The sequence below is a fragment of the Sapajus apella genome, unplaced genomic scaffold (assembly GCF_009761245.1).
Source record: "Sapajus apella isolate SASKATOON/1434 unplaced genomic scaffold, GSC_monkey_1.0 scaffold4, whole genome shotgun sequence".
Lineage (NCBI taxonomy): Eukaryota > Metazoa > Chordata > Mammalia > Primates > Cebidae > Sapajus > Sapajus apella.
The window spans coordinates 24,106,577-24,120,081 of NW_022436944.1; the positions used below are offsets into that span (position 1 = coordinate 24,106,577).

Below are 13,505 nucleotides of genomic sequence, written 5' to 3' on the forward strand. Positions count from 1 at the left end.
TCAGATGTTCTCTGGCTAAAAATTAGACTAGAAAAAAAATATTTCCTCTAAAAACTGGCATATTAGCAAATAACACAGCATATTTTTCTGCTGGTTTTACAGATAGCTAATTGCTCTTACTAAACATCAAATCTGCTGTGGAATTTTTACATAAACTTCATTTTATTCCCATAGAAAAAAACACACATGTGTAGTTGGTTATAAGAACACCAGATTGAAAGAAGCATTCATCCAGTTTGCTCCAGTTCATACATATGACAGCATTTTGCAGCCAGGACCCCTCAATACCTGAATGTACAGAGCCTCCGCCTGAATGAACTACCTACCAACACCACATTTGTGGTCTTGATTTAATTTCAACTGATAGAACTAGCTGGCTTTTGCCTCTAAATGCCAGCAATGGCTTTCCAATGTTACCTGGTGATTCTTGTCTGTCAAAAACTTTGTAGTCAGTCCTGGTTACCTTAGAGGTGCCTTATCTCCCAATGCACTTTCAAGGAATGGCAGCCTGCCCACTGCTTCTGTTTAGCCAAGCCCAGAGGATGTGAGCATGGCTCCCACTGACGAGACAGTTTGCTGGAGTTAAAACAAACTACAAACTCAGCCTGTGTAGGATTTAGGGGACACATTTTTATGTCTCAATTTTAAAAGTAAGAGAAATTCTCAGAGCAGGAGGAAAAAAAAAGAGAAATTAATTCTATAGACTGGTAGCAATTAAAGAAAAGCCATATTGCCATTTTGCTTCATAAGTTAAGTCAGTTTTGCTGTTTCCTTAGTTCCTTTTTACTTAGCTTTGTCAAGGTATAGCAAAGACAGCTGTCTGGGCTCTGCACCAGTGAACCTTCATGAACACCACTCACTCCATGGCATCAACTGGTTTTGTGCCTCAGGCAGGGTAGGGGATGTATGAGAAAGGAGAAAGGCAGATATCACAAAGACTTTTTGAAAGACTTAAGATGACAAATTTTTTTTGACTTTATAAAATACTGATTTTTAAAAAAAACATATTTTATTGGAGTCAATCTCACCATTCTTAGTTATAAAGATAAATGTTATTTTCTCTAACTCTACTTTTTGCATACTCACTTACAGTCAGTTCCATTGTTTTGCTTGAAGTGAACTTTCATTTTTCTAGATTACATAAATGAGCTGATTATGCAACTAAGAGGGTGGTAAATATAAGAATTATTTTTTACACATTACAATTCTGGTTGTTTGTGGAGTAACAAAGGGAGCATGAAAAAAAAAAATGTTCTGGCCTGCCCTGGATTCAAGTTTATCATCACTACACTTGATTTAAATGCCTAAATTTAATCCCTTTTACAAACAGGCATGGGTCCTTAGTCCAGATGTGAAAGAAAATTAGAAACTGTGGAAAACAAAACAAAAAAAAAAACTAAAATAAGATACTGGCTCAATAACTACAACGAAACCTGACTTCTTAAAAATTCACTAGGCAGGAATGCGTGGTAGTACAGAAAGGGAAGACTAAAGCGCACCTTTGATCTAATTGTGTAAGAGTTTGCTAAATCAGTTACTACTGGAAAATATACTTGCAAGAGAAAGCTGCAACTTCTAGAGACTGTTTCTAGTATCCTTAAGTAACTGTAGACATTATAATACTGAATGATATCCTAGTTATAAATAATTCTTATCCATAACTTAAATCCATCTTGAGGCTCTACTAAGTAAATCTTCCCTAACCTACTTAGAGGATGTACAGTAGTGATGAAAGTAGCCTTTCATTTTTAAAATGAAAATGAAATGTATTTTAAGTGAAAATGGAAGCCTTTCTCTAAATCAGAAACTACCAGTATCCTTAGAGCAAAGCAGGTTGTTGGATATTCTGGTTTAATACTTGAAATGTGGAAGCAACCCACTTGGGTTCAAATCCCCCTTCTACCATGTTCTTTAGAGTCATGGTGCTTTCCACTTCGTCTGTATAATGGAGAAAATAATTCCTAAAAGATTGTAAAAATGTAAGGCACTTAGAACACTTCACGGCCCTTAAAAGTTAGCTCTTGTTATATATACTACAAGTCAGAAGTGCAACTTACACTCAGTCACATCCCCAGGATCCCACTGAGAGAAACTTCTGTGACATGGTGAACATTTTAGAACACACACATTTTTAAGCCCCTTTCTTTAAGGCTCAAGGGCATATTTTCACACTGCAGTGCATCACAACCGTTTTGATTCTTCAACTGTTCATTTCTTCTGGCCTCTAGCCACCCAACCTAGCCTGCCAGGTACTTCTGATTAATTATACATAAGATTAATCCAAGCCACCCCCTCCCTGTTTCTACTAACGGGACTTCATTCGCTTCCGTTCCTGCTAGAATGCACCCCCTACCTCAAGTGCCCCCTCATCAATGCCCTTTATGATCAGCCTTTGACTTTGGAACCCCTTCATACATTCCTCAGATCGTTAGAGGTTTTCCGAGTCATCATCTGAGATTTTTCATTAAATTGTGGAGTTTGAGCAGCCAGTCCTGAGCTGTTGGACTCGGTTCCAGATAGGATTCCCAGTTACAGACACGAGAACAAGAAGATGGGTTAGCTGCGGCTCGAAGGACTGGTGAGCCCGCCCACAGGCCAGCCTGGGGAGGGTTCGTTCGGACAGGACAAGGGCGAGGGAAATGGGAGGATGGTGACGCACCTGAGTGCGTCCCACCGACGAAAGGATACCAACTAAGGCTTCGTGTAGTGCGTAGAGAGGCGCGCACACACACACACACACACACACACACACACACACACACACACGCAAAGACGAGAAAGGGAGAGAGCGGCGCAGCCCCAGGTAGCTGACAATGACATGGCCCCAATCCGGACGCGGGCTGAAAGCCTCCAGACTTCCGGAGTGCCACCCTCCCGGGCCACCTCCGGAGATTACCTCTGGCGCATCTCTCCGCCCTGCCCGGCTCGGGCGCCCTCCCCTCCCCCCGCAGCCGCAGCCGCAGCCGCAGCTCCCCGCCCCCGCGAACGCGGTTCCCCAGTGTCCTCCAGAACGCCCGCGTGGCTGTCGGGTTTCGAACCCCTGGGCCACCCTCGCCCTCGGCGCGCGCGCCGCCGCGTCGCCTACCAGGCTTCGGCCCCCGCATCAATCATTAACCGGGCGGCCCAAGGAGGGGGATGGTACGGAACTCGAGAGCCGGGACAACTCTATCCCCCGAGGCGGCCGCGAAACCCTAGCCTGGGAGGCCCCCGCCCTTGCTCGGTGCGCCCGTCCCTCCCTCCGCGCCTCGGCTCGCACATCCCCGCCTCCCGCTCCGGGGGCGGCGGCGGAGGCACCCGCACCGCGCGATGCCCAGTCACCGCCGCCGCCGCCGCAGTCAGCCGCGCCGCCGCCGCCGCCTCAGCCGCCGCTGCCGCAGCGCGGGCGGCCGCGCGCCGATAGCAGGGGCTTGGCGAGGAAGCCGCTGAGCCCCGCGCGCTCCGCGCTCCTGCCGGTCGCCGCGCTGCCTATTAATTGAGTCTCTCATTGATTTATTTAATTTTTAGGAGCAGCTGCTCGGAGGCACGGGTCTTCTCTTAAACCCGCAGCGACGCCCCCGGCGCGGGCACAAAGGCTCCGACGGCGGTCGGCGGGGGCTGCCCAGGGCCCGGGAGCCAGCGCCAGAGGTCGCCTGCGCGCGCCCTAGCCGAGCCCCGGGCACCATGCCGCGGCGCCTGCAGCCCCGGGGCGCGGGCACCAAGGGCCCTCCGGCCCCGGCCCCGACCCCAGCAGCTCCGGGGGCAGCCCGGCACTCCCACTCAGCCGCCTCCAGGGACCCCCCAGCGTCCGCCAAGCCGCTACTGCGCTGGGACGAGGTGCCCGACGACTTCGTGGAGTGCTTCATCCTGTCGGGCTACCGGCGACTGCCGTGCACGGCCCAGGAGTGCCTAGCCTCGGTGCTGAAGCCTACCAATGAGACGCTCAACTTCTGGACGCACTTCATCCCGCTGCTGCTGTTCCTGAGCAAGTTCTGCCGTCTGTTCTTCCTGAGCGGCGGCGACGTACCCTTCCACCACCCGTGGCTGCTGCCGCTGTGGTGCTACGCGTCGGGAGTGCTGCTCACCTTCGCCATGAGCTGCACGGCGCACGTGTTCAGCTGCCTGTCGCTGCGCCTGCGCGCCGCCTTCTTCTACCTGGACTACGCGTCCATCAGCTACTACGGCTTCGGCAGCACAGTGGCCTACTACTACTACCTGCTGCCCGGCCTCAGCTTGCTGGATGCCAGAGTCATGACCCCATACGTGCAGCAGCGCCTGGGCTGGCACGTGGACTGCACGCGCCTTATTGCCGCCTACCGCGCCCTGGTGCTGCCCGTGGCCTTCGTGCTGGCGGTGGCCTGCACTGTGGCCTGCTGCAAGAGCCGCACCGACTGGTGTACTTACCCGTTTGCGTTGCGCACCTTTGTCTTCGTCATGCCTCTCAGCATGGCCTGCCCCATTATGCTAGAGAGCTGGCTCTTCGACCTGCGTGGGGAGAACCCCACTCTCTTCGTGCACTTCTACCGCCGCTACTTCTGGCTGGTGGTGGCCGCCTTCTTCAACGTGAGCAAGATCCCCGAGCGCATCCAGCCGGGTCTCTTCGACATCATCGGCCACAGCCACCAGCTTTTCCACATCTTCACCTTCCTCAGCATCTACGACCAGGTGTACTACGTAGAAGAGGGCCTGCGCCAATTCCTCCAGGCGCCGCCTGCCGCACCCACTTTCTCGGGTACCGTGGGCTACATGCTGCTGCTGGTGGTCTGCCTGGGGCTGGTCATCAGGAAGTTCCTAAACAGCTCCGAATTCTGCAGTAAAAAGTGAGCCTCCCGCCTTGGAGGAGGCTACTGGTTCACCCATCTGTTTGGAGTTTCTGTTGTTGCTACCGTTGGTTTGTTTTCAAGTTTCGTTGTGTTTTCTTCTTTGCTCAAGGAAGGTGCTGCAAAACCATAGGGAAAAAGTTCACTGCTACAAAGGGATCCCAACCCACTGGAGGCTTTGAAAGAGGAAGGTTGGGGGAGGGGTGGTCAATTGGGAGGGAGATAGTCACTGGTTCTTGCCCCTGGAAAAAAATCAGGTGATGTCTTTGACATCCAGGGATTTTTCAAAGGCAGTGAGTAAAATCCCAAATAAAGCCCCAAAGAGTTTGCTTTTCCAATTATCTGCGCCATTGGTAATAAGGAGTAGCCCATATGCGGTCAGGTACACAGTAAAGAGAGTAAATAGAATCTTTGGGAACTTTTATTTCAGTCTAAGGAATGCTTGGATTTGTCAAAAGAATGGAGCTTTGTAGGAAACAGGCACAGAGACGCAAACCCAGGGCTTAACCTGCTAGAAAATGCATGGAATGTGAACACAGGTTAATTATTTCAAAATGTTTTTCAGATGTTATTTAAATAGTAATATATACAATGATTTTTAATAATTTATCAAAGCCTGTGATATGCACTGAATTTTCTTTGTCACATAGTTTTGAATTTCTCGGCCTTCTGCACTGCATACACTTGAACTGGACATCAGGGCAAGCCGCTTGAGAGTTCTCAACTACTTTCTTAAACAGTGTTTTCTGAAGGCCTGTGTCTGATACAACTGTGAATTATTCTATCTTAGGGACTTTGGTCAAACTATTGGTGAAGAGCTCAAGTGGTGTGTATAGACCCAGATTTTTGTTTACTTTAATTAATGTATTCCACAAAACTCATCCTGGTTTTTGTTTGTATGTTTTATTTTTAATCTTTTTCTTTCCTTCTCTACTTATTTAAATTGCCACTGGAATAAATGTGCCTTTTGAAGCAATGTCCAAATGACTGGTCCTCAAACGCAGTTTCTTACATGGGGAGAGTAGTAAGAATAAGCTTTTCTTACTTGACTGCAAGTCAAGGTTTCATGGTCCACCCAGGAAGGCAGAAGATGGTGTTGGTTTCAAGTTTTTGGTAGGACTGGAAGTAGCTTACGGGAGCAAGCAGAGCATTTGGATTCCCTACGAGGACAAAGTGCCAACCCGCTAATGTAGATGTGTTCCTAGTGCAGCCGTGGGAGAAGGGGAGAGGACGCTGTTCTAGACTGATGCCATCCATCCTTGTTTAATATTAAAAATATAATATCCGACAATAAATGAGGTAGTTTTATTATGAAAGGCAGGAGCGTATTATTGAGCTGTCACTGAAAATTTTGAGTTACATAAGATGACACTTGCCCAGTTAAACGCTGAAGTTTCATTTGGGTCCAGACTATGGAAATGATTGGCAGTCACCCTAAACCCTTGAACCATTCATGAACATGTCCCTGAGATCCTTTCTAACAACCAGATTAGCCAGTGTTATTTAGACATTTCCTACAAATACTAACCTGTAATTGAGATGGCCACTCTAGGTTAACACAAATGACTGAGATGACTTGTTTAAATACCTGTCACACTTCCTGGTAAGTGGTTTTGTTAGGAGCCAATTAAGTCATTGAATGGGGATTCTCTTTTTTTTTTTTTTTTTTTTTTTTTTTTTTTTTCTTTTGAAGACATGTGTGCCTTTATTGGCTGAGCAGGAGGAATGGGTGGCCCCGATGCCCAGCCAGCTGTGCTTCACTGGCTTGTAGGTGATGGAGAGCTTGTCCAGGTAGTGCTGATCATCTTGGGTTGATCTCCGTCACCTGGTTGAAGGTCTTGGGCAGGATGATCATGTCCCACAGGTGCATCTTGACTTTATGGTATAATTTAGATCATGCATATGAGGTAGATGAACACTTACCTCAGCACTGATAGGCTGGCACTTCTAAAACAATTGGCTGTTTTTGTTTATGCTTTTAATCGCTTTTCTATTTGTGAACAGAGAAGCTCAGCACAATTCCCCGGAGGAACCAGTATCCTTGTGTGTGTTATTCTGTACATAGAAGTTAAATTTATATATGTCTATATTTAATTTAGAACCTCTTAATGATATTGTAAATACACTTTGGATAGTTGCTGATGAGTGTTAGTGTCTCATCCTTTGTGAAGTACAAGGAGATTCCTGTTAGGTTACAGGGGCTAATTTGTACTTACCATAGATGTTATTCCTCAGCTGTAACTTAATTCGATACATGCATTCAAGGACAACTGTGGAAATCAGGATATTTCCAGATGCAAATTTATTTGCATGTCATCGTTGTCTCTTCTAGAGCCCCAAAGAACATTGGTCTGGAAGCTAGAAAAACAGGTTAAAGCGTATTATGTCATTTCTTGTAAAATGGGACCTTGATTTCAGAAGGAACTTTCAAGAAGAAGACTTCTAGAAAGGATTGATGAGTCTGAGAACAATAACTAAAACACTGGATTTGTCATTTTAATTTTTTGTTGGTCTTCTAGGTCCACAGACAGAATTCTCTTCTTGCCCTGTGTCTTTGACCTTAAGGAGAGGCCACTTAAGGATAAAATTATAACCATATCATTTTTCAGGTGATTATGCTCATGAGGACAGTGAGAGGACAGTTTTTGCCAGGCAGGTTTCAGCACCCAGCATGTCCCAGAGAGAATGAGGACTCACTTTCCTCTTCCCTTTGCCTTTTCCTTCCTCCACTGTCCTCTCCTGTTCCATCTTAGATTTTGGAGACCACATATGATATTGACAAGAGGACGTTCTAGTGGAAAACTGGTTTGGCTTCACTTCGTATTTGCAAGTAGGTACCATATATACTACTCAAAGCCAGGGATGATTTGTTAAAACTATACAGTTTATTAGCTAAATTATATCAGATTTCTGTCAAGATAATGATGTTTTAGAAGCAAATGTTTACTTTGAATCTCCCCACTTGGCATAGAACTATCCAGGTTTATTACGTATTTCGGGGTGATGTGGCAATCAGAGCAACATATATTTTGAAATATTTTTCACACTTTCCATTTTGCCACATTAAAATTCAGTTTTACTTTATTGTGCTCAGCTGTTTGAAATGTAGGACAAATTATAAATAAGAATTCACTCCATTATCTCTGTACAACCTATTTTGGCACTAGAATTTTGAAGCATATTATGTAATATGTTTCATTTTTACTTGTTAGTCATGATCTGGATGACGTCTCAAGGAGCAGCACCATAGAGTCATGCCTGGAAAACAAAGGTGTTCGACTTCAGTGCCTGTCACCCTGTGAGTTGGTCTCTGGGGCTGACTCAGACTGACTTAGTTGGCTAATGGGGTTAACTTTCTTCCCTGCCCTTCTTGCAGCTCAGGTGAAAAGCATGACCTTCCCAGAGAGATGAAGTGAGTTCTTCAGTCATGTCATGACTGGCTTGTAAAAATAAATGTGAACTTTTCCACTAGCCATACACTTTCTATAAATAGCCCAGGGAGAAAGTATGGGGCTTCAGAGCTGGACAGAGTGGCCTTCAGTGTTTCCATTCATAAATCCAGCTTGTAAGTGCTTGCAGTCAAAAAACCATTTAGCCTAATTTATAGTGATACTTCATGGGAATTATTTCTAGGAATGCAAAATTTCAGGATAGAGGTGATTTTTATCATTTTTTCCTGATTTGGTGCCAAATCTGAGGACTAACAGCAATAATAAACAGGAAGTTTTATCTTCAAATCTCTTCATAACCTTAATTAGTTCATCTGCACAAAGCTATAATAGGAGACAGGTATGGTAGAAGTTATCACCATCTCAAGGCTTTACAGTTGGTCCAAAGTGACAGGATTAAGTTTTCAAACTGGCATTAGAATGCAGGGACCATTTGTGTGCTCAATTGTGTTTACTAGTTTGTATGGCTATGATGCCTGACCAAGCACACAGACACTAATTGGAAAAATGATATAAAGACAGTCCCTTAACTGACTAACTTTAAAATTGAGCAAAGATATGGCTGTCTTTGAAATTAGATCAAAATATGTCACACAAAATGTTATCAGCCACTTAAAATGGCTGTTACCATCTTGTTCTTCAACTGTTGAAGTTTACCACTGCTGACTTCACTCTGTCAGCATTCTTTGAGCTGCTCATTCATGCAATCATGTCATCCCTTTCATGATCATTGAGCACCTACTGTGTGTAAGACATTGGGCAAGGACCCATCTGTATTATTACAGCCATTACCCTTTGTCTTCTGGTGGAACAGAGAGGCCCCAGAAAGTCTCTCTGTCCATGAACCAAACTCTGATCTTAGCTGTAGGCGGAATGCTGTAAGTCCCTGAGTTTGGGTCTCTTTTCTGTTAGCGTAAGTGCAATGCATGGAATATTATTTCTATTCACACACTGACTTCCTCAGCAATCAATTTCTTTCTTTTCTCTTTTTCTGTCTGCTTCTAGGCCTACTGTTAAAAATAACTTGAAAATGTAATGTACAATCCAGGGGAGGGGATAGTCAGCATATGTACAGAACTGAAAAACTTATCACTAATATTATGAAAACATTAGTAACAACAACTATTGGAAGGCTGATAACATTCATACTATTATGAAGAGTGGATCATCCAATGTGCCTAAATTGTGATGTCTTTAAGTGTCTGAATTTTATAGTGTAATAAAGTAAAAACAACACAACAACAAATAAACCACATACATAAGAGCTCAAATGCTTAGATCTCCAAACTTAATGAGATTAATGTTCTCTAGCCCTTTCCCTCTTTTAAATCTTTGTGTCGTGACTTATGAAACATGTCTTAGAAAACATTAATTTGGAGGAAATCATTAAAAAGTGTCAGATGGGCCGGGCGCGGTGGCTCAAGCCTGTAATCCCAGCACTTTGGGAGGCCGAGGCGGGTGGATCACGAGGTCAAGAGATCGAGACCATCCTGGTCAACATGGTGAAACCCCGTCTCTATTAAAAAAAAAAAATACAAAAAATTAGCTGGGCATGGTGGTGCGTGCCTGTAATCCCAGCTACTCAGGAAGCTGAGGCAGGAGAATTGCCTGAACCCAGGAGGCGGAGGTTGCGGTGAGCCGAGATCGCGCCATTGCACTCCAGCCTGGGTAACATGAGTGAAACACCGTCTCAAAAAAAAAAAAAAAAAAAAAAAAGTGTCAGATGTAAAAAAGATAGGCAGAATGCATGGGAAGGGGAGAACAAAGAGGGTTAGAGTCAAATAATCAGAATGGGGCAGCAAGTTTAACTGTGCAGTTAGCCTTTAAATTGTCTTCAGAAAAGCATGTGAACTCCCAGGGTGTTAGTGTTCAAGTAGACAGGCAAGGAATTCTGTTTGTCAGCTTAACCACATCTTGCAGCTTTTGACCTGAGCACGAGTGTCCAGGCATATTTTGAGTAGTACATTTATCTCCTGGCTTAATGTCCTTAATTTGTTTCCATGAAATTAGGACGTAGGCAAAAAGGCATTAGGGGATAGCACCAGCCAATTGTAAATCACCTTTTGAATCATTTTCTTGAAGGATTGCCAATATTGTCTGACATATATTGCCTGACAAAAAGCGAACAAGCCTAGACAAACAGAAAAAGGAAGCATTCAGTGGTTGAAGCTGAGCACTGTTGTATTCTTTTGTCAGAGGCCACACATTTTCTATGGAAGATTTGGTTTCTTCAATATTACAAATAATTATTTCTTAATTGTGAAAATGGATGTCAGTCCTTCTTAGTCACTCTTCCAAAAAGCTAATACAAATTTCTGTTGTTGCCATTTAGAAAAGAATAACTGTATTGCATTTCTGGTTTGCAGGTTTCTAACCAGTTTGTAGGCATTTTTGTTCTAGAATGGCTTCTTAAGAATCTGTGAACAAGTTGCAGAATTAAGAGTGTTTACTTATAAGTCAAGGGCCAAGAATGCTCATTTACCTGTTAATTGTGGCAGAATGTGACTTTTGAAAGCTCGGAACATATACCTATATGCAACAATATGCACACCTATTTACTATTTAGCTCAATGGAAAAGCAGCCTATTCTTTGAGCTTTTGAGAATGTTTCCCAATGTATTGTGCTTCTAAATGTAATGCACTTGCTCTAATGCTTTTGTTCTCAATCAATCTCTGGGAGCTATTCCAAACATGGCATTTCTCAAGGAAAATTTCTTGAATGTGCAAAATTATTCTCGAATGTGTAAAAGTGACAGGCCACCTTTCTCTCACGCCTTATACCTCCAACCAAAATATGCAATAAGCACTCAAGGCAGAATGGGAGGTCTGTCTTCAGGTGGTCATATGGCCATGCTATAAAAATGGTCCTGCTTCTCCCAGTTCACCATGATATTGAAGAAGGACACCATGTAAATAAACCCTTGTTTCTAGATAAAGCATGGGAACACAATTTCATTTCTTCTTAGTTCCATCTCTAGTTAGAAAGCATAATCTGTTTCTTAATATGCTGAATGCAAAAAATAAAATTCATGGGAAAATTTTTTAAAGAAGTATCTCAATTTTATATTTGTAAAGTTTCTAATAGCAATTTGTTTGTAAAAATAGGCCTTAGCACATAAATGAGAACCAGAGCTTTTTGGAAAGACTCATCTTTATTGGGGAGTTTAATCACCTTGAGCTCTTACCCAAATGATAAAGACCTGGTAGGTCGTTTAAAATATAAATAATATGTAGTTAAAAGAAGGATACAAATCATTTTTTAAAAAAGAGGAAAACACGTTAGAGAGGTTATTTAGATGTGTCTTATGGCTGAATTTAAAAGTCTTTTTTAAAAATTCTGGTTAGAAACTTTATTAAATTCCTTCTCCCAGCAAAACCTGGCACAGAAGGTCTACTTTTCGACCAGGCTGGTTTTCTTTTCTGGAGGCTATGAACAAAATTATTCTAACCAATTAGCTGAGTACCAAGTTATAAGTATGGTGAGTAACATAACCAGTAAAATGTGCAACCCTGGAACTCTGTCCCTTGTTTCTTCAGAGTAGAAAGAAGAGTAAGCCCCATGCCATCACTACATGGACCAGGAAAAGGCTTTCTGTGTTTCAGGGCTGGAGGAGGACTCTGTGGCTGCTTTTTTAAATCTGCATAGAGCATGTGGTCGCTCTGAACTCTCATTTCAGCCATCTCCCAGGTCATTTTCACTACCAATGAAGCCTTCACTTTCCACATATCCAGCTTGAAGAGAAGTGATTTCAAAAAGGATGCCATGGGTATTTCGGCCTTCTCCAACCATCTGCCTTATGAGCTTCATCCATTTCCAAACTAAGGATTTAAATATGGTGACTGTCCTTGGATTTGCAAGAATGTACTACCAGCAGGTCCCCTTTTGCAGTAAAGGGCATTATACTTGAAAGGCCATACGCATTTCTTCCTTAGGTCAGAGGCAGAGGGAAGATTTAACGGTGATCAAATAGAGATCTTCATGTGTCTGGTTTTTGTTTTTGTTTTTAAGTTCATTTAAGGGTGATGATGGAGAAAGAAGGGAGTAAAAATGATGCACACATAAAGAAATTGTTCCCATTGCTTGCCGGATTCATTCTTTTTAGGCTACCCTTAACTCCCCTCTTCACCTACATCCTAATGAACTGTATTTAACTAGCAAGAGAGGCATTCTCAGGATATGTGAGTTTCCAGACATGAACTACCATGTGGTTTCAAATCAATAGTGTATTCTAACAGAAAAGCATTACCTAATCATAATTATGCATTATGTGATAAACAAAATAATCTGTAGAAATAGGTATCACTTTGGCCAGTCCTGTGCATGTAGCTGAAAAAAAAATTGTGACACATTTCTGTTGTATGATTTGCTATGATTTTGGTTTCCTGAGACATTTGTTCCCTACAGTCTTGAATATGAAATTCTATGTAAATAATATAACTATGCATTTTTTGCTGAAAAACAAATGTATGAAATAAGAATAAATTATTTGTAAGCACAGTGTTTAGAATCGTACGCATCTGTGCGTGTTCAACAGTTATCTTTCAGCAACAGACTATCCTAAAGTCACAGTAAAATATATGAATTTTTACTGTGAATTTACCACACTATCCATTTACCACACTATCCATTACACATGCATAGCACTAATAAACAAGAAAAAACATTACCCTTTTCATAAAATTCAGCAGGCAGAAGGCAAGAGTATGTTTATCCTGAAGAAGCATCTTTAGTATATTACTTTTTATAATATTAGACAAAAAGAAAATTCATGTGTTACTTTGAAACCATATCTTCTAAGAAAATATTTATGTAACCCAGGTTATGGAATGTTTTTCAAAAACATATAGGATTCATGAGCTTCTGTGCAACACATCTTGTCCCAGAACCTTGGTGATGTGTGTGAACTTAGAGTATCTCTGTCCCAAATAACCCCAGCAATGGAGATCCAACTTCAGTCTTAAGCTCTGTGGTGACAGCTAAGTCTTTAAATCATGTTGATTCTTGTCTGGGAGGTTTTTGGTTATCAGAAACAGAAAACTCTCGTGATGGGAGAAAAGGTTTATAGGAGGAACACTGGGGGATGCACATAGCTGACCACCCGGGCCTCAGGAAGGACAGGGAGCAGGGCAGTGCTAGAGATTCCAGTAAGAAACTCCAGGGCTCTGCCACCAGATGAGCCATCAGCAGCTTCTTCCTTGCCCAGTTGTGTCTGTCCCCAATTCAAATTCCTGGAAGAGTATCAGATTGGCCTACCTGAGG

The 13,505-nt window shown here is 43.2% G+C and overlaps 1 protein-coding gene across 1 annotated transcript; it reads left to right on the plus strand.

The window, feature by feature from the left end:
• The first annotated feature begins 2,986 nt into the window (after positions 1–2,986).
• Positions 2,987–12,529, plus strand: PAQR9 (progestin and adipoQ receptor family member 9). Its single transcript, XM_032264231.1, has 2 exons — positions 2,987–9,638; positions 9,963–12,529. Exon 1 carries the CDS (start codon positions 3,661–3,663, stop codon positions 4,798–4,800), a length of 1,140 nt encoding a protein of 379 aa, XP_032120122.1. The 5' UTR covers positions 2,987–3,660; the 3' UTR covers positions 4,801–9,638; positions 9,963–12,529.
• The last annotated feature ends 976 nt before the right edge of the window (positions 12,530–13,505 follow it).

Coding starts and splice junctions, on each gene's coding strand:
- PAQR9 (XM_032264231.1), top strand. CDS start 3,661: ATGCCGCGGCGCCTGCAGCCCCGGGGCGCGGGCACCAAGGGCCCTCCG.